The sequence below is a fragment of the Myotis nattereri genome (genome assembly GCF_964212035.1).
Source record: "Myotis nattereri genome assembly, chromosome: 3".
Taxonomy (NCBI): Eukaryota; Metazoa; Chordata; class Mammalia; order Chiroptera; family Vespertilionidae; genus Myotis; species Myotis nattereri.
The window spans coordinates 205,352,568-205,375,165 of record NC_138077.1 but is presented as its reverse complement, the minus strand read 5'-3'; the positions used below and the strand labels follow the sequence as shown (position 1 = coordinate 205,375,165).

Sequence of the window (22,598 nt, the reverse complement as noted above, 5' to 3'; positions counted from 1 at the left end):
ACCTAGGGCGGGGTACTAGCAACAAATGTTCACTGATCTGCTCTAAAATAAGGATGCATGTACCTTCCCCTGGCAGGCTGGATGCGGATGGGCGGCACTCTTTAAAGTGACCACACTGGGCATGTGCAACCTTGTCTCTAGTGGCCTCCATAGCCTGAGCTGCACCCGATGCCCCTGGGGCCAGCCTCTACCCTGGGCTCTCAGATGCAGTTCTTCTACATGTCACATGCCCAGCTGAACACCTTCACTGCCAAGACCTAACAGGGAAGGCCCACTTGGTATTGTGAGAAGATCTCACTGCCCCACTCCTGCTTCACCCATCGACCTGGGCAAAGAGGAAAATGCAGGGCACAGGCCTCCTGAAAAGGACGGCTGAACTGCAGTGGAAAAGGCAAGGCATTCAAGCTGTTCCAATTCCTGCACTGCTCCTCCATTCACTACATGTTGTCACAAAGCCCACAAGGCAAGCTCACCGCCATCATCCTTTCCTTCCACACAGCAGTTAGCACTGATCTGAGCACTTGTTTGCACCCAACACTGCACTAGGCACTTCACCCACACGACTTCCTTTAACCCTCACAACTGTCTTCTTGGAGAATGAGGTAAGTTCATAATTCTCTCCACTGTAGAGATGAGGAAACCGAGGCACAGAGCACCTAAAATGCTTACTAACTCCACCTAGATACTCAGGGCCCATCCACACCCAGCTCAGATGATCTTTAAGATTATCGATGATTTATAGCCTTTCCATGTACTGCCACCTGGGCTACCTGGTCTGAGAACATGGGGTTGAGGCAGGGGTGGGCAAACTTTTTGACTCGAGGGCCACAATGGGTTCTTAAACTGGACCAGAGGGCCAGAACAAAAGCATGGATGGAGTGTTTGTGTGAACTAATATAAATTCAAAGTAAACATCATTACATAAAAGGGTACGGTCTTTTTTTTTTTTTTTTTTTTTTTTTTTAGTTTTATTCATTTCAAACGGCCCGCGGACCGTAGTTTGCCCACGGCTGGGTTGAGGTCTCCTGAGTTAATCGCTCAGCCTTTTCATCTCTAAGATTACACAGCTTACAAAGTGTTAACACAACAGTCCTCTCCTCTCAGAATTTGGGGATGAGAGGGTTTATGGGATCATGAACTAATATCTATTTAACATCAATGATGGGACTACTATCTGGGGTCTGGGGATAAGGATGAGCATTACTTCATTCCATAGGTGCTTTGAAGCCAGAAGACTCTTTGGGTGCTAAAAAGACAAAATGATGGCACACAATGAACAGAAAGTGCTTTAAGCCAACCCCTGTTGAATGACACAACCTGGAGACGTGGCTTCGTACAGTGTTTAGAAGTAGGAAAGTCAATGACACACGTATGGACACGTTGGAGAAATGGTAAGCCACTGTAAAGTGCCTGACACACCTCTCTCTCCCACCTTATTATATTCAGCACACAGAAAGGGGAAAATCCACTATGAAGGATGATCATTTCCAGCCTGGGGCAAACCTCCTCTAGGGGTTTGTTCTGAACCAGGAGTGCTGTTTCAGCTTCCAGTCAATAGTAATGAATGTGCCTATACACTCCAGAATGACCAGAGAGGGAGATTAGCGGTAATTAAATCTCCTCTGTGTTTGGCTCAAGTCTCTCCTCTGAGTGGACTGCTGTCAGATACTTATTCCAAAGCTGTCATCTGACAAAACTTCTACCACCACCATCTGTAACATCAATTCTGGACTTAGCTAGAAGGTTTCAATTAGGTAACAGGCCCACCAGGACCTAAAAATCTGGAGTTTCACAGATGCTGTTCACCTCTCTCCTGCACACCAAGCACCTAGAATTTGGTTGGTGATCATTTGCAGGGTGTGTGGGTGTGGGGCTGGACTGCCCCTGGATGAGGCCTAGCATGGGCAGGTCCTGTGCATGCTGTGATTGACAGGTCTCTAATGAGTCTTAATTGTGAGTGTGACAGGTCCAGGAAGGCAGCAACACATGTGGCAAAGGGGCAACTACAAACTGCCTGACTAATGACTAAAAAGCGCCCAGCCTGATGAGGACCAATGACCCAAACTCAGAGGAGGGCAAACCCCTCCTCAGCCCTGCGCCCTTCGAAAGCTCTGACTCCTTTATGTAAGCCACGGAAGCCTCTGGGTGTACTGGAAGGCATCCCCACCTCCAACCTCCCAACAAAAAAGGAACAGGGACAGGGAGGTTGCTTGGTGGTGGCATCCACAGACACGGGAGGTCACATGATCATTACCATGGCCATTTCCATCTCCATCAGTATTTCATCTTTAACAATGGAAGGACAGAACAGGACACCCTTTCAACGTAGAAAAGGGAAAAGCTACATTCTAGGAAACTGAGCAACTTCTTGCTGGTGCTAATTATTGTGACAATATCTGCATTCAGAGTCAGCTGTCTGCTGGTGGCCTGCAGTGACAGGAGAAAGCTGTTCCTGGGGAAGCTGTTAGCACAGACAGCATGGCGAGAGATTAGGCGTCTGAGTAAGATGGGCCTGGGGATGATCCTGACTCAGCTACTTACTAATTAGCTGTGAGGCTGTGACCAACTCAGTAAACCTCTCTCGGTTGTCTCATCTGTAAAATGGGGACAGAAGACTTGATTTGTGGTGTCCGGTTTGAAGAAACTAAATGTGTAAAGGGTCTAGAACAGTATCTGGCCTCTGACAGTTATAAATGAAAAATCAGGAGGCCAGCAGGGTTTTACTCATTTGCACAATGGCTACATTAAGCTCGTGCAAGTCTGATGTGACCTTAGAACCCCATGCGGACAGTTATTACAAGCCAGGTACTATGCTAGGCATTTACAGTCTCTAGAACTCAAGGTTAGTGTCCTCACACCCATCTCCTAGATGAGGAGATCGAGGCTCAGGTCACACAGCTAAGATGTGGTGATGATGAGAGGTGAGTTCGGTTGGGCCTGTCAATTTCGAGGTGCTCAACAAGATCACATCTAATGCTCCTACGCAGACATTGCAGGCTAGCAATCTCAGACTAAGAGCCCTAAAAACACCTCACCATGAACCTTGATCTCCAAGCATACTAAAATAGGTTCCTTCAACCTGGCACATAAAGCAAGTGTAGGAAGAGAGGGGGACTATTCAATAACCAATCTGTTTTCAAGGAATGTGCAAAATAATGGGCACTCTGCTTCTACCCATCCCGAACTTCCACTTCCTGGCTGGTGGCACCTCAGACGCATTTCCTGCATCATGCCTATGAACAGGTGGCAGTGGGTGAAGTGCTAAGTAGCCTCCCCACCATGAGAAGGACTCAGGAGAGGCCCAGGAGGGGGAAAATGCCCTGGGACAGAGGACCATCACTGGGTGACTGTGAAACACCGTCACACGTGGACTTGGGTGTTCCCAAGCTGGAGAACGGGATGCCTGGGGGCTGCGCTGGCCCTGTGGGGAGGGGGTGGGAGATTTGAGATGTGGGTTTAAGGCATGAACAGGAGATTAGCAGTCTTGATAAAATGCTATTGAACACTGAATGGAAGTGAAGCACGAGAAAGCAGGAGCCTGGATAACAGAAAGGGATCCTGAGGGCTTAGAGTTCACAGGTGTCCTGCCTGGGTAACATATAGCTACCGTGTGGCAACTCTCAGTGCCCAAAATGAAGCGATGAAGTCAAACGACCAGTGAGTGAGGCTACCGTGTCAGCTGGCTTGTCAGACAACTTGGACGGTAAGATCAACCTTAGGACCCCTCCTACCTTGTCTGACCATCCAACCATTTTAGCTTTTCCCTCAGGGCTTCCAAAGAACTCCCAGGGATACCTGGGAGCAGTTATGCATTCGGGGAACTGACGCACAGAAGAGAGTACCAGGAACCCACACCATCCAGGGAGCCCGCCCCTGCCAGCTCAGAACACAAGCACGGTATTTGGTATCTATGGGATGACAAAAGTCCTTACTAGTCACGAAACCAGGCAGCCACCATCTGACTGTGACCTCCTCTCTCACTTTGGAGCAAGAGGCACTGGCATTTCCCACAGCTTCCTGTTCAGGGAGCCCAAGCTTGATAGTTCAGAGAAGGCAGGGGGGGTTTTCATGACAATTTAAAGTGCCTCAATGGACAGCATTCTCATCTCCCCTTCCAGGTTAAATAAACCAAGTCCCTACAATCCTGCGCTGGGTTATAAACCCCATCCTGTGAAAGGCAAGGCCGGGGCTGTGTCCACCTGTGAAAACACAGTCAGGAAGGCTGCCTGGGGGCTCAGGGCACAGCCCCTAGGCAGGCAGGACCCAGGGGTTAACAAACAGGCCTGAGAAAGCCTGCAAAAGTAATTAATGAAAGCATCAGCTAGCGCTTATTAAGCACCTGTCTTACACGTACACGCTGGAACTTTATGTACACTCCTAAAACCTGGCGACTGCCCCAGGAATAAATACCGTTTTCTTATCCCAATCTTGTGTATTGGAGGGAACCCTGGGAGGTGCAGCGACCTGCCTGAGGTCTGAAAGCTGGAAGGTGACAGAGATGGGACTCGAGACCCTGTCAGCCTTGCTCTGCCCAGGTACTGGAGACTGACTCGGGTAACTGCCAGAGGCCCCAGCCTGCTCCACTCTGCCGCATCCATACCCTATGGGGCAGTTACAGAGTCAAAGACCTGAGAGAAACAGATACCACTTCTGCCAGCAAAAGGGGATCCTGAAGGTGGTGAAATCAACATAAGGGTATCCATGGTGATGTTTCAGTCCAGGCAGAACTCAGATACTGAGACCATCTGGCCCTCACTTTACAGAGACCCAGAGAGACCTGCTGATCACGTGGCAAGTGAGTGGCAGGCCCAAAGCTACAGCCCAGGTTTCCTGACTTCCTGTAAGATTTGCTTACTGCACGCGGTGCTTTTCCCCACCCACAGATCCCCTCCTGCTGAAGGAGCTACAAGTTTTCTGAAGCAGTTCTCCTTTGGGGAAAAAAACACAATTGGGAAAGCTATGTTTCTTTTTATGCCATTTTACCAGTTATGAAAATTTAAAACCTGGCTAACATCACACTTAAGGCCACTGCCAAAAAGGGTCTAAAGTCCAGGTCATTTGACATGTAGGTTATGAGCCTTTCCAGGAACCAATGTTTTCCAAAGTGGATTCCATGAAAGTAACTCAGAAAAATGCTGGGTTAAAGGAAAACGGGTTCTTTTCTTTCAACTGCAAGACTTCTCAGAACCTTTAATGTGACAATATGGATGGTGAAACTCCTAGAGAGCAGTTAGAGTCCCTCAATTGCTCAGTCTTTGTTCCTCAAGAGACTCCACATCAAGGTGAGCTGACAAATTAATTCTATGGAGCCAGGAAAAGGGTGGGTTGCCTCCCAGAGAGGATGCAGTCCGTCCACTGAGCAGGAAGAAGGGGCATCAGGGAAGGACACTCCCACCATCCTATCTTGTTTTACTATGCACTTTCCTGGCAAGTAGAGAAAAAAGGTTTGTGTGCATTGCCTCCTGTGAGTCACCTGTCTGCATGCCGAGCTCTTTGTCAGCAGCGTATTCCTACCTTTCTTTATTGATGGAGGCAACAGCACACAGTGGTTGGAAACCTGGCCTCAGAATGCCTAGGTTCAAAGCTTGGCTCCACCACTACTTGCTGACCTGGCACAAGTTGCCAAAGCCCCTGCTTCTCTTTTAGTTCAGAACTAAAGTGGCGACAATGACACTAACCACCTCAGAGGTGTTTTCTAAAGATTTTAGAAGATACGTTCTTTGCCATAAGCTGCAAATGGTTTTCCAGAGTTTGCCCTTTGCTTTGAAGTTTATTTTGTTTAAACTTGTAAGTTAACTTTGCATATGCCAAAGCCGTCCTTTTGACATTAGCTTCTATGTCATACAAATGCCTCCCCCATCTCAGTATCAAATATTACTGATGTTTTCCCTCTGTTTCCTTTATGTTCGTTTACTATTAGTTCTTTAGTCCACTAGGAGTACGGGTACATGTTTGCAAGAGATATTTGGCTCATTTTCCTTCGAAGTTATTAGTGGTCTTGGCAGTTTTATTCAATAATCAATTATTTTCTCGTAGTGAAATTTGAACATCACTTGTACTATATCCTGAGTTATGACATTACTGGGCCTGTTTCTGAGCAGCCTGACACCATTCATTCTGGCCTCTGTTCTGCCCTCGGTCCAGAGCTTTGCGGTACGGCCCTCTTGCCCGAGGGGAAGCATGTTGTTCTAGAAATGTTCAGGACCAGGGGACATCTCATCAGTCTCCTGGAAACAGGCTTTGCTCCCCAAGGAACACAACACACACAAAGCAAATGGCCCCTGTACTTTCCTCCTCCATTCATTTGGGTCCATGCTTTAATTTTCTGAACTGCTTGCGCAGGAGGCGACTCATCTCATTCTTCATGGACTCCCATGAGGGTGTATTATTCTGCTGTAAGAGAACTTCGAATAGCTTCTGGCTGTATCTCTGGGGGAGCAGGTCAGGTGAGGACCATTTCCCAGGAAGCCCCATTTCCTCTTTCTAAGCAAATCACAGCATTTAGATCAGTGGTTCTCAACCTTCCTAATGCCACGACCCTTTCATACAGTTCCTCATGTTGTGGTGACCCCCAATTTCATTGTTACAAATTGAACATAATTAAAGCATAGTGATTAATCACAAAAACAATATGTAATTATATATGTGTTTTCCGATGATCTTAGGTGACCCCTGTGAAAGGGTCGTTCGACCCCCAAAGGGGTCGCGACCCACAGGTTGAGAACTGCTGATTTAGATGGTCTGCCCAGCTGCCATCTTGACACAAATCAGAGACTGCACCATTAGCTGGCAGGGTCCTCGCCTCAGCGACAGGGTGGGTCATGAAAGGCCTGTCCCTCTGGTGGCAGACCTGCATGGGAGCAGAGGGCCAGGTCAGCACGTCGGTCCAGGGGTCTGCTTTCTGGCTCTCCCGGCTGTAGCCACTACAGCTGCAGTCCATTCAGAGAGCGAAGGCTCGCATGACAAGGCTCACCACAACTTTCCAAGGAATGGAGTTCATTAAAATCCTGCTGGAGGCCCTTGGCTGGAATGCTTTTTGCCTTGGAAAGGGGACTGCGACATTGTCGCCTGTAGGAAAGCTGGGGAACACAAGTCCAACAGAGGCGGCAGGGGTTGTTGCATAATTACCAATTATTCAATCCATTCCCCTGCTCCTGCTCCAGAGACAGTGTCCAGCCTAGGAGAGAACACTTCCCGGCAAACTCTCTGACAAATGGGAGAAGGGAAGCCAAGTTCCCCTACTTCCAACGGAACCCCACAGGGCACCTCCCGAGGTACAGCAAATGGGGTGCAGCACAGACCCCTCCTGGCCTGGCAGGGCTACAGAGCAGGCCTGGCTCCACAGGCACCAGCCATGTGCATCAGTGCTGTGCGTCATGAGCCTCGGCAAAGCCATGTCCCAGGGGGACAGGGCCCAGCTTTCTGGAGCATCAACTTGAGTTGGTGGAAAAAGCATTCTTTTTATATTAAAATCTCTTGCATATGGGCATGTAATGAATTGGAACACAATTTTTTAAAAAGACTAAACAAAATTATCCACTTGAGGCAGCCACTTTGGATTTGCCCCCAAAACTCCGCACATATATTTGCTCCCTTCTGTTGTCAAGAATACTTTGGGGAAAGAATCTGAGCAGTAAGAGGCCAAGTGAAAGGTGGCCAGAAACAAGTCAGAAGAGACAGCAAAGCTTGTGCTGACTGGGCACAACCACCACAGAGCCTAGAACACCTTCACTCAAAGACAAATATGCCTGCTAGGTATCTGTTCAACAGATAACAGAGGGCATGACCATGGCCAAGTCTTCCTTCCTCTAGAAAAATCTTCCCTGAATTCCCCACTAAATGCACACACTATGGAGGAAGGCCTCTCATCTTGCGCCCCCAGCACCCAGAATGGTGTGTCTGGCACACAGATGTCAAACACAGGAAGAATATCTTGGTTCTGTAGCTCCATAGTCATCGTGAAGACCAAGTGGCTGAGAGAATCCAACCGAAGTCATCCTATCAGGGATGAAGTTTTAGGATTCCCGATCTTTTTCTTTTTTTCCCGTGAAAGGGGAGCCAAGGAATAAAGGCTGCATTTCCTCCCGGGGTGAGCACAGTACCTCACTCAGAGGTGCTCAGTAAATGTCCACTGAATCCATGAACTTTTCACCCACTTCGGCTAAGACCCCTTTGGAAAGGAAAAGACATTTTAGATGTTGCGTCTGAAATTAAGGAGGAAAAAATGCTGGTAGAGACTGTTTTAAATGGTGATAACAATGGGGAAACTAAGCAAGGAAATGCACTTAGTTTCACTGCTCACACTTGAGCCAAACCACGTCACATTTGGCCTTCAAGACCCTCAAGAGCCAGCACGTCTTCATCACCTGGGAACAGAGCTGAGTTTGATGCCATACTCCACACAGCAGTCATGGGAAAAATAATTTCCAGGTTTCATTGGCTCACCTACTGGAGTCTGAAATCTGAGTACCCATGTTTAGCAGAAATCAGACAATCAGTAATACTAATGAACTATTAAATATACTATCAGCCTTAATTTTACCAACCAGTCATAATGAGTGGGAGTTCACAAAGAGCAGGTTCTTAGAAGGGAAGCTGTGTCTCTACCCACTTGCTCACTGAGCCCCAATGCCTAAGTGTACCCCGTTCACTCCAGCCTTCTGATCTGCCAGGGCCTCCTGCTCCTTTGCTACCTGGACTAGAGGTGGACAATTTCTGCGGGCTGCTCAAAGTAAAGGTACTGCTGAGGCTGGCAGTGCAAGCCCTGTGCCCAGCTGGCCCTTTCTATTTCTGGAGGGCAACCCTGGCTGCTGAAAAGAGGAATATACAGAAATGAAAACGGATCAAGTTGTCAACTCCCTCCCTGGTCAGAGCGTCGGGATGTCTCTTTTCACCTTCAGCCTGCAAGTCTGGCTTGAGTGCTTTCCCAATGCTGATGTCTTCCCCCTTGCTTGGTTAAAGTCTGGGGACACCCAAGAGCTGGACCTTTGGGTGACTACAGCAAAGAAAGGAATTAAAAAATGAAGTGGCCAGTACAAGTAGAGGCTTTCTGCCTAGTTAAACAGATTTAGGGCTATTTTTGGTTTGCTCTTAATAAGGCAAAGGATGGAGGGCCTGCTGGGTGCCAATTTGCAGAAACAAACTCCTTCCTCAGCTCAGGGCTCAAAATATACCCCAGCTATGGCTGCCAATGTGTAGAGCAAAGCCTTAGAAGGTCAACCTTTAGGAAGCCAAGAGAGCATCTTAACATCACAGGATTCTTGGCCCACATGGACCTGTGCATATTTTTAAATCAGCTTAACAATGGGTTTCGGTGGGCTTTACTCTAGTACAACGGAATTAATGTGTAATGAAATGATGTTTGAGCCATCTGCAAAAGGAGGTCATTTCCCACCAATCAGAGTAAGCATTATAATCCCAAGGCAGCAAAAGTTCTGATGCTGGAAAGAGAAAAGAAGAAAAGCAAGCTGATCCGGCATGATAAATTGGGCTGCCTTGGCCTAGCTGCCAAGCACACGCCACATTTCTCTTTAATACTACACTGTAATCGGACCACTGGCGGACTGGGTACATTTGCCTACAGTTCTCTGGCTCCAACATCTGAGAGAGGCCATTCCCTTCATGGGGAATGCTGGCAAATCCTAACATTCTTGTCAGTCTTAAAATTGGAGACTTTTCTTGAAAACAACTACCTCCCCTTCATTATTTTAGGCAGGTGAGCATGGGAGGAATGATTGCAATTTGCACCGAGCGGTGCATTAGCGGCTTTAAAAACACCTGACTGATCCCAGATTACATGAAACAAAGGCCCGAATACATTGCTTGACGGACCCATAACAGTGTGAGTTTTCTGCAATTACAGCTTTGGGAAGAAACTAAAACTGCCAAGTGAACCTCAGAGCCACAGCAGTACACTCAGCACAGACCAACTCTTACAAGAATAAGAGAATTCTGCAAATCCACACACCACACCTGTCATTCCCAGGGAAAATAGAAGAAAACAACAATGATTAAAGGAAAACATTCAAAGTAAGTTCTAGGACTGGTCATAGGATCCAGTACAAAACCAGGCCAAATGCTCCTATATACCTCAGTGCAAAACAAGGACCTGAAGCAGACCATTAATCAAAAGTGGCTTCTGAAGCATGTCAATACAACTTTAATGAGGCGTGCTTTACCAGATCCTAATTCGCTGAAAAGTCATGCTTCATTTCCATTTGAACATTCATCATACTTCATATTTAAAAAAATTAATGAGAACACCGATTCCCCAGGCCATTCTGGATGATGGGAGTCTATTCTGGCCTCTTTTTTAGCCTTAGCAGGTAGATGGGGCCCAAGGCTGGCCTCCAGACAACAGGTGAGGGGAAGTCAGTGCCTCTCCAGCAAAAGTGAACTGATACTCCTAAGTGGTCTGGCTCTAAGAAAGGAGTGTCTTTTAAATCTCTAGGTGTTTTTATTTTAATTATGTGAAAATTTAAAAAATATATTTTTATTGATTCCAGAGAGGAAGGGAGAGGGAGAGATAAAAACATCAATCACTGATCAGAATCACTGATCGGCTGCCTTCTGCACGCCACACACTGGGGATGGAGCTAGCAACCTGGGCATGTGCCCTGACCAGGAATCGAACCATGACCTCCTGGTTCATAGGTCGACGCTTAAGCACTGAGCCACACAACGGCCGGGCATTTTAATTATGTGAATTTTAAATTATTCTCCACAATACATCTTTTTTAATACTTTAGATTACTAATGAATTATTTAACAGTTTTCCCCAAACAGGTAAGACTTGACACACCGGGAAAACACACCATATTTAACCTGTCGCTAAGTGTAAGTGATCAGACCCAAAGTACCCAGCAGTTACCCCAGCAGGAGAAATCGGGATTCCTGTTGCTGCTCAGCCACACCACCACCCTGGCTTCTTCCTCAGAGTTTAAATCACCCAAAAAAGATGAAGTGGTCATATATACATTACGGAGAGTCAAGGAAATGGTAACATAAATAAAAGTATCCAGCTCGTTCCCACAACCTACACCTGCCTCCATCCCCTTTCCAGCCACATTCTACTGAAGACGAAGTTAAATGTAGAAAGGCAGTGCACTCTGACAGTAATCTATGAGCTGCTGCATACAACATCATGTATCAGGGACAGACACAGTGTGGCACTTCAACCTGGGTTCGAGCCTCCTCCTGCAAACTCAACCTCAGGGCTGATCTCTCCCGCACAGTATTTGGCAAAGGTGAAAGATGGCTCCTTCATTCACCATCAATGCTGCAATTTCCTGTTGAGCCCAAGTACAAGTGGCACATGCAGCAAGGGAACCAGCCGACCAGGTTTCCATAAAAGCAGCAACGTGCACATCTCTGAAATGAAGGATGACGAGGGAATCACAGAGAAAACACACAGCTGCAGTAAAACACTTCGGTGGCCATAAGAACAAAATAGCCTGTTAAACACCAAGAAGAGTCTACTGAGAAAATTTTGCTCATCATCCATCCTATGTTTGGTTTATTTCTAAAACACAGTCATAACTAAATTGGCAAACTAAACTTCAACTCCGCTAAGCACACTTTCATGCTGAGTTTAAAAGAAAAAGATGCCTCTGCAGCCGACCAAATTAGGAATCTGATCTTACCTTCAACCTTTGCCCACCTCTTCCACATATGACTCACCAAAACCCTCCAACCGAGAAAAAGGCAGACATACAGCACTTCTAGACTACATCTGGTATATAAGGCAGTATTACCAGACTACATCTGGTAATACTGCCTTATAGCACTGTTGAGAGTTAAACACAGACACACAGGTAAACTGCTTAGCACAAGTGTTGCTACAAAGCTCGGTAAGGGGGCTGGTGATGACAATTAGCACCACATCAAATTAAAACCCTCCTTCTGACTTTCAAGGACACCTCCTACCTATCCAACTTTATATTTCATTATTTCCCAACAAAGACTGTTTTCTCTGACTCCTGTCCCCACAACTCACATTTCCTAGACACATGCCCAAATTCTACACAAAATCAGATCTAACCAATCCAATGTTCGGGCCGATGTTTAAAAACCAGGATATATTACATATAACTCCAAATGTATGGCTCCTCCAGAAAAATCTGAAAACAAGCAACAGACACCATATTCCCACAGGGCACCACGTGCCTGGAGCAGAGGGGCCACTGCTCTCAGATGGAGCCTGCCAGCCAGACCCCTTGTCTACACGAAGTCCACTTCAGTGTTTTATGTCACCTCCCTGAATCTTGGTTTGTGATCCCCGATTCTGAACGTATAGAAGGTTTATATGCATCACATTCAACCTTCTTTCTTTAATACTCATCTAAAGGATGTACGTGTCCAACAGGACCCATCATATTTTCCATTTTCCTCTTCACCGCCATCACAAGCACCTATATAGCTGGCTTTTTTGTCTGGATCATTTACCTCAAGAAACCTCCCTCTTCCCACTTCCTGAATTATTACACACAAAAGATAACAAGTTCACGTGCTATCTTCAATAGGCCCCACTCTGTCTCATAAACTGGGAGTCTGTGTCCCTGGAAACATAAAATAGCTTCACTCTGGACCTTCCAGACCACTGTGAAGAGTTTGACTGGTGAATGACATGCGTCTCCTGCAATTCACATGTTTTCCCTAGTAAAACTATTCTGGAATTCATGCAATGAAATTAAATATATCATTACAGCACATGAACAAGTTTTCAAACCTCACCAACGAGCCAGGATCGGCAGCTGATAATTATGTTCAAGAAGGCATGGGACACAGGAAAAGAAGAGAGGGCTGGGATGCAGGGCTCAGGTTCCAAGGCTAGAATCACTGGCCAAATGACGCAGTAACTCAGCTGGCCTCTAGGGGCCTGATTTGATTTTATTTTACCTTTTTGAATATTTCCCATAGCTTCACAGATATTTTTTAATACTTTTGAGCATTTCAAAAAATATTATAGTGACAGTTAATCTGAGGCATCATTTTAAGACCGATGATTTTGAACCTCAAAAAAAAATTAAATATTAAAAAAATAGATGTGATGAGCTCTCTTCAAAAACTGACTTTTGTGTTTTATGCCGTTTCAAACTAGAAGTGAAGCCACCCAAGCATTCCCCCGGGTGGATTTTCATGCTGCTTGGGCGTGGGAACTTCCACTGTGGCAGAGAGACTACTAAAGCCTGACACTACCCACTGCTGACTGCTCGCTGCATGTGTGGCCACCGTGCCTAAAGGTGAGCTTCTAGAAACTGAAAATAAGCCAGCGGGGGGGGGGGGGGGGGGGGGGAGGAGACAGGTTGTAATCAACCTCAGAACTCCTGCCTTGGGCTTATTAACACGGGGGAGGGTGCTGAATGAAGACAGCCCTATGAAACCCATCTTCTCTGTCTGGAGGCATGTCATGGTGGTGTCTGGCTGGAGAGACAGGTTTCCTGTGTGTTTGGAACTCTGCATGGGAAAAGGTACACAAAAGCGACCAATTATGAGCCCTAGCCCCAGAGAAGCCACATGAACAAGGCACGTACCAGGTCGATCAGGTCACTGAGGTTTTTCTCAATTTGCTGTGGAGGCAGGCGCCTCATTAAGTCCAAGGCACAGTCCAGCTGCTGATCACTCTGTGAAAAAAGAAATAAAAGTGTCTAAGTCGTTTTGCCAACAGAAACACCAAAAACCCTCTTATAACAACATTTTTGCAGTTTCAGCTTGCTCAGGGTATGCTAAGACCAAGCAGGCCTGCAGTGGGCCCTCGGGCCCGTCTCCTGGAGGGACACTGTTAGTCTCTCTTTGACAGCAGTGTCTGTCTCACGTGGAGGCGTCCAAAAGACAAGCAAAGAAGTGGGAAGCAGGCCAGAGAGTTCAGAAAGTGACCCTGATCTACCCACATCAAAGTGCCATTGGCTTTTCAGCAGACCATGGGAGATGCAGATGTATTAACTCCCGATGGGTTCTGCAGTCAGCATGCTCGAATAGCAGATTAAGCTCTATCCTTTGCTATAACCTGGATTTAAACAGGTAACATTAGGTAGCACCATCGGGCCAGGTTCCTTGATGAGCTCCAAGCCAGGGAGAAAGCCAGACAAAGAACAAGCAGCAAAATGCACACAAAGGTTCAGTGCTTCAGTCATTCACTAAAGCTTGGGACATTTTCCCTGGTGCCAGGCCCTTGCAAGACAGACAAAGACCTGAACCAAACCACTTACAGCCAAGAGGTCACACTAGCTGGCCAAGTGGCCACAAGGCAATCCACTGGCGTCACTGCTGCGCAGGGGGCCCGGGAGGATAAAGACTGCTCTTGTTTACCGAGCACCTTCTTTCAGCCCTGTGTGCTTCACAGAACTCTCTTCATTTAATTTCATGATGCAAATATTTACTGAGAGCCACCCTATGCCAGGCACCACAAATATGTAGTGAATGGTGAAGGAAGAAGGAACAATTAAGTGGGGGCAAGACTGGTGAAGGGCAAAGTAAATTCAGTGCAGAGTGGGCTGTAACAAGAAGGCCAGACCTCAGGAGGACCAACAAGAAATGAGATGAGAAAGGTGGGCCAGGTAAAATGGTCAAGACTCTGAGGAGTACACAGAAGGCAGATGGAGCCCCCAACACTACCGGTCAGAAGCACTATCTGATCTGTATCCTGATTCTGCTCTGGGCAGGCAAATCTCAGGGTTTTTTTAAAGTCCTAAATCAAGAAGCTAAGGAATCTTCATAAAATATACAAAGTAATCCTGGAAATGCCACGTTTGGCTGTAATGAAATACAACCTTTGACTATGACCTTCTACACTCCTGATATATTAACTTCAAACAGGCTCAGGGACAAGGATCTACTTTATATTCACCAAAGACATATTACATTAAGTTAACTGGAAGCAATTTCATTTTCAGGTAACTAATATGGCATATACAGCAGGCTATTTAAAAAGGGGGGGGAAGGGACTCATCCCCCGCTCAAGATGGTTATCAGTGACAATTTATTCTGGGACCCACAACACACTGGCAATCTGCAAAGAAACACACACACGCACCAGGAATTTTGTAGCACTTGTTTTGCTTAACGAAACATTGTAGCAACCATGAATTTCCTACTTGTGCCATGCCTTCTATGCTAGCCAATGCCACGGTGACATGCGTCTGGCTCGCTGGCATGGGAAGACATTTTAACACCATTTCTAAGGTCGAGAACACAGACCAGCTGATTTGACACTAGTGAGACATATTCCATTCCCAATTCTGCCATTCATTAACTTATAGCCTTGGGCAGAGTTGTTAGTCTCTACAAGCCTCTATTCATAAAATAGAAAGCATACACTTCATAGGGTTCTTGCAATGATTTAGTTAATACCTGTGAACTGTTTAATTCATAGCAGTATGTTTCTGTATGTATGCAAATACATGTCTTAAATGTTTTAAAATAAAAAATATTTTATAACATTCGCCTCAGTCAACCCAACCCCGAAGCCTTTCCTACTGCTCTAAATTGGAGGTAGGTGTTCAAACTCATAGTTGTGCAAGAATAGAAAACCTTAAATCATTCAAGGAGGCTAGTTAAAAAGTATAAGCTAATGAGCTAAAGACCTCACCAAAGAAGATATACAGGCAAATATACATGAAATCATGCTTAACATCATAGAAATGTAAATTAACAATGAGATACCATTAAACACTTGTAATGTCAATAATATTATAATAACTATATATGGTGCCAGGTGGGTACTGGAAATATCAGAGGGAACACTCTGTAAAATATTTGATTGTGTAACTATTATGCTGTACACCTGACATTAACACAAAATAATAATGAATGCAAACTGTAATTGAAAGTAAAATTTAAAAATAAGAAAAAAGCAATGAGCTATCAAGCCATGAAAAAAAACTTAAATGTAAATTACTAAGTGAAATATTAATATATCAATCTTAAAAGGATACATAATATGGGATTCCAACCATATAACATTCTGGAACAGACAAAACTATAAAGACAGTAAGATCGGTGGTTGCCAAGGATTGGAGGAGAAGCAGGGATAAATAGGCAGAGCACAGTCCGTTTTCAGGGCAGTGAAACCACTCTGTATGACACTATAAATCAGGGGTCCTCAAACTACGGCCCACGGGCCACCTGCGGCCCATCGAAAACATTATTTTGCCGCTGCTGCCTGTCCTACTTAGCAGCCGACTCATCCCGGGCCCGCAGTGCGCATGTGTGGAATGTCTGAGGGACAGTGAACTGGCCCCATTTAAAAAGTTTGAAGATCTCTGCTATAAATGGTGGATATGTGTCATTAGAAATTTGTCCAAACCCATAGGGGAGGCCATGCCTGTGTGAGGACATGGTTTATATGGACAGCCTCTGTACCTTCTGCTCAATTTTGCTGTGAGCCTAAAACTTTTTTGAAAGGTGTAAACTAGTGTTTCTTTACAGGGGCTGATTTTGCCCTTGCCACAAGCCCTCACTGACATTTGGCAATGTTTAAAGACCATTTTGATTGTCATCACTGGGAGAGGGGAAGCTACTGGCATCTCATGGGTAGGGACCAGGGATGTTTCTAAATATCCTACAATGCACAGGAAAGATGCCAACAACCTGGCCCAATATGTAAGTAGAGTCAAGTTTGAGAAACCTTGGTTTAAAACAATCAGTTTTGGGGACTAAAGACTCAAAGCAAAGCTAAGGCCACAGAAAAATTGGACATACAATTCTAATTCGCAGACCATTTACAACTCCTAAAAACATCTGGTCTTTGGAAATATTCTGAACTTGGATATTAACAATCTTCCTGAGAACTAAAATAGAAATTTAGACAAAGTAAGCCTAGCTACACTGAAGCTTAAATCCAGAACACACTGGGATTCAGAAGGGATCAACTAGAAGGTGAGCAGTGCATTACCTAGGAAAAGAAAAGCTGTAAGTTGGCCAGAGAAGGTCAACAGGAAAAGACATTGCTTTAACCCTCCACAGAGCCCGTTCAGACCGCCAAGCTCAATATGCTGATGGCAGCCTCACCCCACATGCCAGCGCTCGTAAAGGTTTCCTTCCAGACAGCCCTCTGTACCTAGCTGAAAGCTGCAAAGTGGTTTAACTCCTATTTCGCATTAATCCCAATTAATCTTAATTGGCAATATTTCACTACAAATTTCTAAGGTTAAGGATATCTAATTTTCATTAAATTAGTAAATGACTAAAAGCTTCCCATAAGGCAAGCAACATGGGAAAACTTAATGACAGCTTGTAAAAAGTTAAAATTAGAGTTAACTGGAACCCTTTGTGTGGGAGGCATCCCAAATCCTGAGGGGTCCAAACAGGAAATGGCACAAGAGAATGAGGAAAACATGGATGATCTAAGCTCCATGCATCAACACGAGTGACCCCAGAAATAGACTGATGGTGGGAGTGAGGAAGCAAGCTAGGATGCTGCCACTTTTATAAAGCTCAAAAACAAGACATACTGAACTAGAGTTTAGATATAAACACACACATGTGTGTATGTGTGTATTTTAAACGACTATTGCAAGGCTTTTTTCCCCCTTATTAGCTAAGACAAGGGAATGATAAATATAAAGTTCAGAAGAGTGAGAAAAGTAGTTTTAAGAGGAAAAGGCACTAGGGGAAAATAAAATTTGATATTCATGTAGATCTTGCATAAAATGCTGGATTTGAGCGTTTCATATCATGATGCTAAGTCTTACATATATGTTATGTTCCTTTATGGTTATTAGCTAAAAAAAATGCTTAAGTTGATTTTTGTGTATGACATAAGAATGGGGTCCAGTTTCATTCTTCTGCACATGGCTGTCCAATTTTCCAAACACCATTTATTGATGAGACCAGCCTTTCTCCATTGTGCATTCTTGGCTCCTTTGTCGTAAATTAACTGACCACATATGAATGGTTTATTTCTAGGCTCTCTACTCTGTTTCATTTTCATTGTTTTACTTCATTAAATATTTTTTCCAAGATAACTAAAAAATAAAAACACAGAGAAAGATAAATATCACATGATCTCACTCATTTATGGAATATAATGAACAACATAAACTGATGAACAAAAACAGATCCAGAGACAGAGAAGCATCGAACAGACCGTCAAACCTCAGAGGGAAGGTAGGGGAGGGTGGGGGTAAGAGGGAGAGATCAACCAAAGGACTTGTATGCATGCATATAAGCCTAACCAATGGACACAGACAACAGGGGGGTGAAGGCATGAGCCGGGGGGGGGGGGGGTCAGAGGGTAATGGGGGGATAAGGACACATATGTAATACCTTAATCAATAAAGAAATTAAAAAATAAAAACAAGAACAGGCAAAGACAGAAATGGGATTCATAAGCTAAGTCCAAGGTCTACCCTGTCACTTGATGTCTGTGAGACAACCCTGTGGCCTAGGATTTGGGCTAGACAGCTGCTAGAGTCCTTCTGGATGGGTCCCCTATCCTACAGCAAGTGCAGATGCACCCACAGCGTCCCACCTGTCCTGCCCTTCAATAGCCCCCTGAAGGCTTGCAACTAGGTTTCAATTCAACCACCATGCCTTGAGTGCCAAGCCCTGTGAGTCAGGCCCTGAACTAGGCCCAACGAAGGAAACCTAGTTCCAACCCTCAAGGAACCACCCACAAAATAGCAAAGAATCAGAAGGCTGTGCAGCGTGTACAAGAATGGGACACAGAAGGTGCAGAGACGAGGCACAGTTCATAGTACACTGATTTGGGCTTCTTCATGGGTCCATTTTCCCCTGGGATTCCCCACCCTGGTTACTTCTAACCAGTGGCTTCCTACTCATTTTTTATCCTGTCACCCTGTGACTAAGGGCTCTGCACGGGATGGCTCCTTCAAAATCCTCCCTGACCCTGGACACCTCCTTCAGAAAACGAACTTTACCAGTACCACCTTCGCTGGTGGTGTTTTCCAGGTTGAAAGGTAAATAGTAAAAGAATGACCACTTCACTTCACTCCGGAATCCTCTGCCCGTTCAATTACTCATTATTTGAGTGTTTCCTAGGTGACAAACACTGTTTTGGATGTTGAATGGTGAGCATAACAAAGTTGCTGTCTTCAGGAAATGATGGTGTAGTCGAGATTCATATGGCAAAGGAAAATAAAAAATAAAATACAAAATGAGTCCTTGTTAGGATGTCAAAGAATAAGGAGGGACAGTTTCCCCACTGTAAATTGTGCTATGAACATAGGGCTGCATACATTCTTTTTGATTGGTGTTTCGGGTTTCTTAGGATATGTTCCTAGAAGTGGGATCACTGGGTCAAATGGCAGTTCCATTTTTAATTTTCTGAGGAAACTCCATGAATGTGCTTTTTAAAAACAGTGCTTGTAATTTCAAGGACAAGCAGTAACTCCGACTGCTCGGATTTCCGAGCAGAAGTCCTGCTTGGCCTGCTCTAGTGACTGGTTGTGGCAGATCTGTACTTAACAGCATCTGTCTCCACATAAACAACCAACCAAAGCTTCGGGCCTTTACAGTTTGTTCTCAAGTTCATTGGGACCTTTACTGGTTTACATTCCCTAGAGGCTCAGCAAATACTTCACAGACAGCACAAAGGTAAACTTTGCTGAAGCTCAGGCTGATTTATCACAAATTTATGGGGTCTAACTTAGCATGGTTTGCCTTGTATAATCTGTGACCCAACAAGCAACTGTTTAAAAGTTGAATCTGCTCTCTGCCATGTGGCTGAGGAACAATTTGTGCTGGGGGCTATTTGGAGCAAGATTCACTGGCCAGCCCAGACAACCATTCATCTGTTGGTCACTCCGGAAAACTGTAGTTTGTGCTAATAAAAAAAAGGTGTTCCTTCCACTGCATGCCCTCTGATTGCATCTTCTGGGAGGGGCGCAGTGATGACAGCCGCACTCAGAGGGAGATGGCTCACCAAGCACAACCACAAGCATTCCCTTCTGGTGACTTTTCGTTCCCATGGGAAAACCCAATACCCTCTATCCAGTGAATCAAAGCCACAGTGAAAGACCATGTGTCAGGTCAAGTCTCCTTTAACCCTTGGGAGTCTACTGTATATCACCATCCCTGAGCAAATGTCATCTTTCAAAAATTGAGGTGAAAACCACTCAACATTAAATTAACCATTTTAGAGTTCACAATGCGGTGGCTGAGTCGATGTCACTTTGGTCACCATGAAAATGTATTCACTTCACAAGTCACTGCTTTACAAAATATTCTGCCAGGATCAAGAAATTTTGATCTTGCCGAAACCGGTTTGGCTCGGTGGATAGAGCGTCGGCCTGCGGACTGAAAGGTCCCAGGTTCGATTCCGGTCAAGGGCATGTACTTTGGTTGCGGGCACATCCCTAGTGGGGGATGCGCAGGAGGCAGCTGATCGATGTTTCTTTCTCATCGATGTTTCTGACTCTCTATCTCTCTCCCTTCCTCTCTGTAAAAAATCAATAAAATATATTAAAAAAAGAAAGAAATTTTGATCTGGATGGACGTTTCAAGTTCACCCAACCTTGAAGCCTCATTCCTCATTTTACAGGTGAATAACGAGGTTCAGAGAAAGCTGTGCAAGGTCATGTAGTCAGTGGCAAAATCAACACTTGAACCCCTATCTTCATGTTGAGAGGTTTCTACTGTACCTCATGCTATCTTTCCACTTGATGCAGGCACTGAGCAACAGTGTGAGTGTCGGGGTAGGCACTGGGGACACAGAGCTGAACTGTTCAGACATGGCCCCAGCCTTCCAGGGGCTCGTGACCTCAGGAAGAAGGCAGCAGAAGATAACAGCAGGAAAGAAGGACGATGCCAACACATTCTGCACTCAGAACGACTGACATGCCAGCTATTCCATTATCACTGAGGAGCTGGGAACTCCTCCCAGTGACTTTCCAGATCATGCATCCTGGGACATGGCCTTGTACCTGCTTCTTAAACCTTTCTGCCTGTCAGGCTGTCAGCTACACTCCTCATCTAATATGTTGCTTCTAATCTACTATGAGTTCTGAAATTAGAAAACTATTCTTTAAAAAAAGAAAGGACTTTGTGAGAAGGAATAAACTGTAGGTTCCTCACATAACTTGGGGACCAGCATCACAGCCCCACATTTGTCAGCACCCTGATAGCGTGTGAAGGTGATGTGTGTGTGCGCGCGCACGCACATGTTTATTCAAGGTTAAGGGCACACAGCTTTCATCCCTTTCTCAAAATCTAAGACTCAAAAGGCACAGATGTGATCTAATCATAAAAATTCTTATTCTCCCACTCACGCTGCAGGGTGGGACTAAGCAAGTCACCACTTAATCCCTTGGAGCCTCTGTTTTTAAAGCTTTAAAACACAGGCCTAACAACACTCTCCACCTTGCTGGGCCACTGAGAATGAGGTAATGCGTCTGGCACAGTGTCTGACCCGAAAGGGTCCCTCCAGTCCAACCGCCATAAATGGCAGGACTCTCCCTGAGTGAAAAGCATATGGCTTATCTGCTAGGCTGTTCACATAAACGATGCTGGGTGCTCAAGGGCCCTTTCCTCCTGATATTTTGCTCATTTGACGCAGGTTTTCCATTTAGGCTGCCAGGAGTCTCTAGAAAGGTAGGCGGGGTGCTATTTCAGTTTCCAAGTCATTAAGCACCAACAAAGAAGGGCAGACTTCCACAACTCTCACCCCACACCGTGCCCTGCCCTGTCCACGAGGGAGTGCATGGGACTAATGGAGCCCCTACAGCCAAAAGGAGAGGAAGGGAGAGAACCTTCTGGGCAGAAAAGAGTAAGAGCTGACCAAGTTCTTCCCTTTGTTTCTGTTCTGTTCTGTACTGTTCTCTCCTTGTTCAGCTTTCTTTCAGAAGCCCTCTGACCCATCTCTCCAGGCCAGGATGGCACCAAGAAATACTTCCACCCATTCACCTTCTCCCTATTTACTGGTGTTCCCAAGCCCATCTGAGGCCATCGAAGCCAGACAAATGGGACTGCCCGAGCAGAGTCCCCAAACTACCGCAACGCCCCACCCAGCAATGAGAATTTCCAACCGCCTCTTTCCCTGGTGTATTTATCCGGGAGCAAAACTTAGCAACCTACATGCAGGCTGTGTGGAGTACTACAACAGCCATCAGCTGATTTTTCCCTTCCACATCCCTGCAGGGAGTGAAAGGCCCAAAATGAATCACGCTCAGGAGGTGGAGCTCATTGCTGCAGTGTGGGTTAGAAAAAGGATAGCAAATTCAACGTTTATGGCCCCCAAATCCCTGCAGAACACAGCGCAGTTTCTCTGTGTTCCGGGATCAAAGTGTACCTGGTCAACTGGGTGGAACGGCAAACACTCTTGCAAGGGGTTAGCAGTCAGGGGATGAAGGAGACACACTGTGCGAGCAAAGCAGCGTCACTGCGCGGCAAGGGGAGGCCGCAGGAAGCGCTGGTGTCAGCTGGTGCTCTTCTGCTTCCCCTTCAAGCAGGTGCCCGCTTCCGCCTGCATCCTCCACCCTTGTCCACCGCACTGACACCTCAGAGAGCGTGCTGACCCCTGTCCCCAGCCTTGAAACCTGGTTCCCTATCAGCATTCCGCCTACAAGCACCTTCTGCTGCTTTTCATGATTCTGCCACGCAGAGCAGAGGGGATGACTGCGCAAGGAAACACCCAGGTCAGA

The 22,598-nt window shown here is 45.7% G+C and overlaps 1 protein-coding gene across 2 annotated transcripts in view; it reads right to left on the bottom strand.

The window, feature by feature from the left end:
* The window catches only part of CAPZB (capping actin protein of muscle Z-line subunit beta), a 125,038-nt gene that overhangs the window by 53,228 nt on the left and 49,212 nt on the right, over positions 1-22,598 (bottom strand). For both annotated transcript variants that reach the window (XM_081086823.1, XM_081086822.1), the window contains exon 2: positions 13,533-13,622. In XM_081086823.1, coding sequence (XP_080942949.1) covers positions 13,533-13,622 — 90 coding nt within the window. The remainder of the gene's footprint in view (positions 1-13,532; positions 13,623-22,598) is intronic.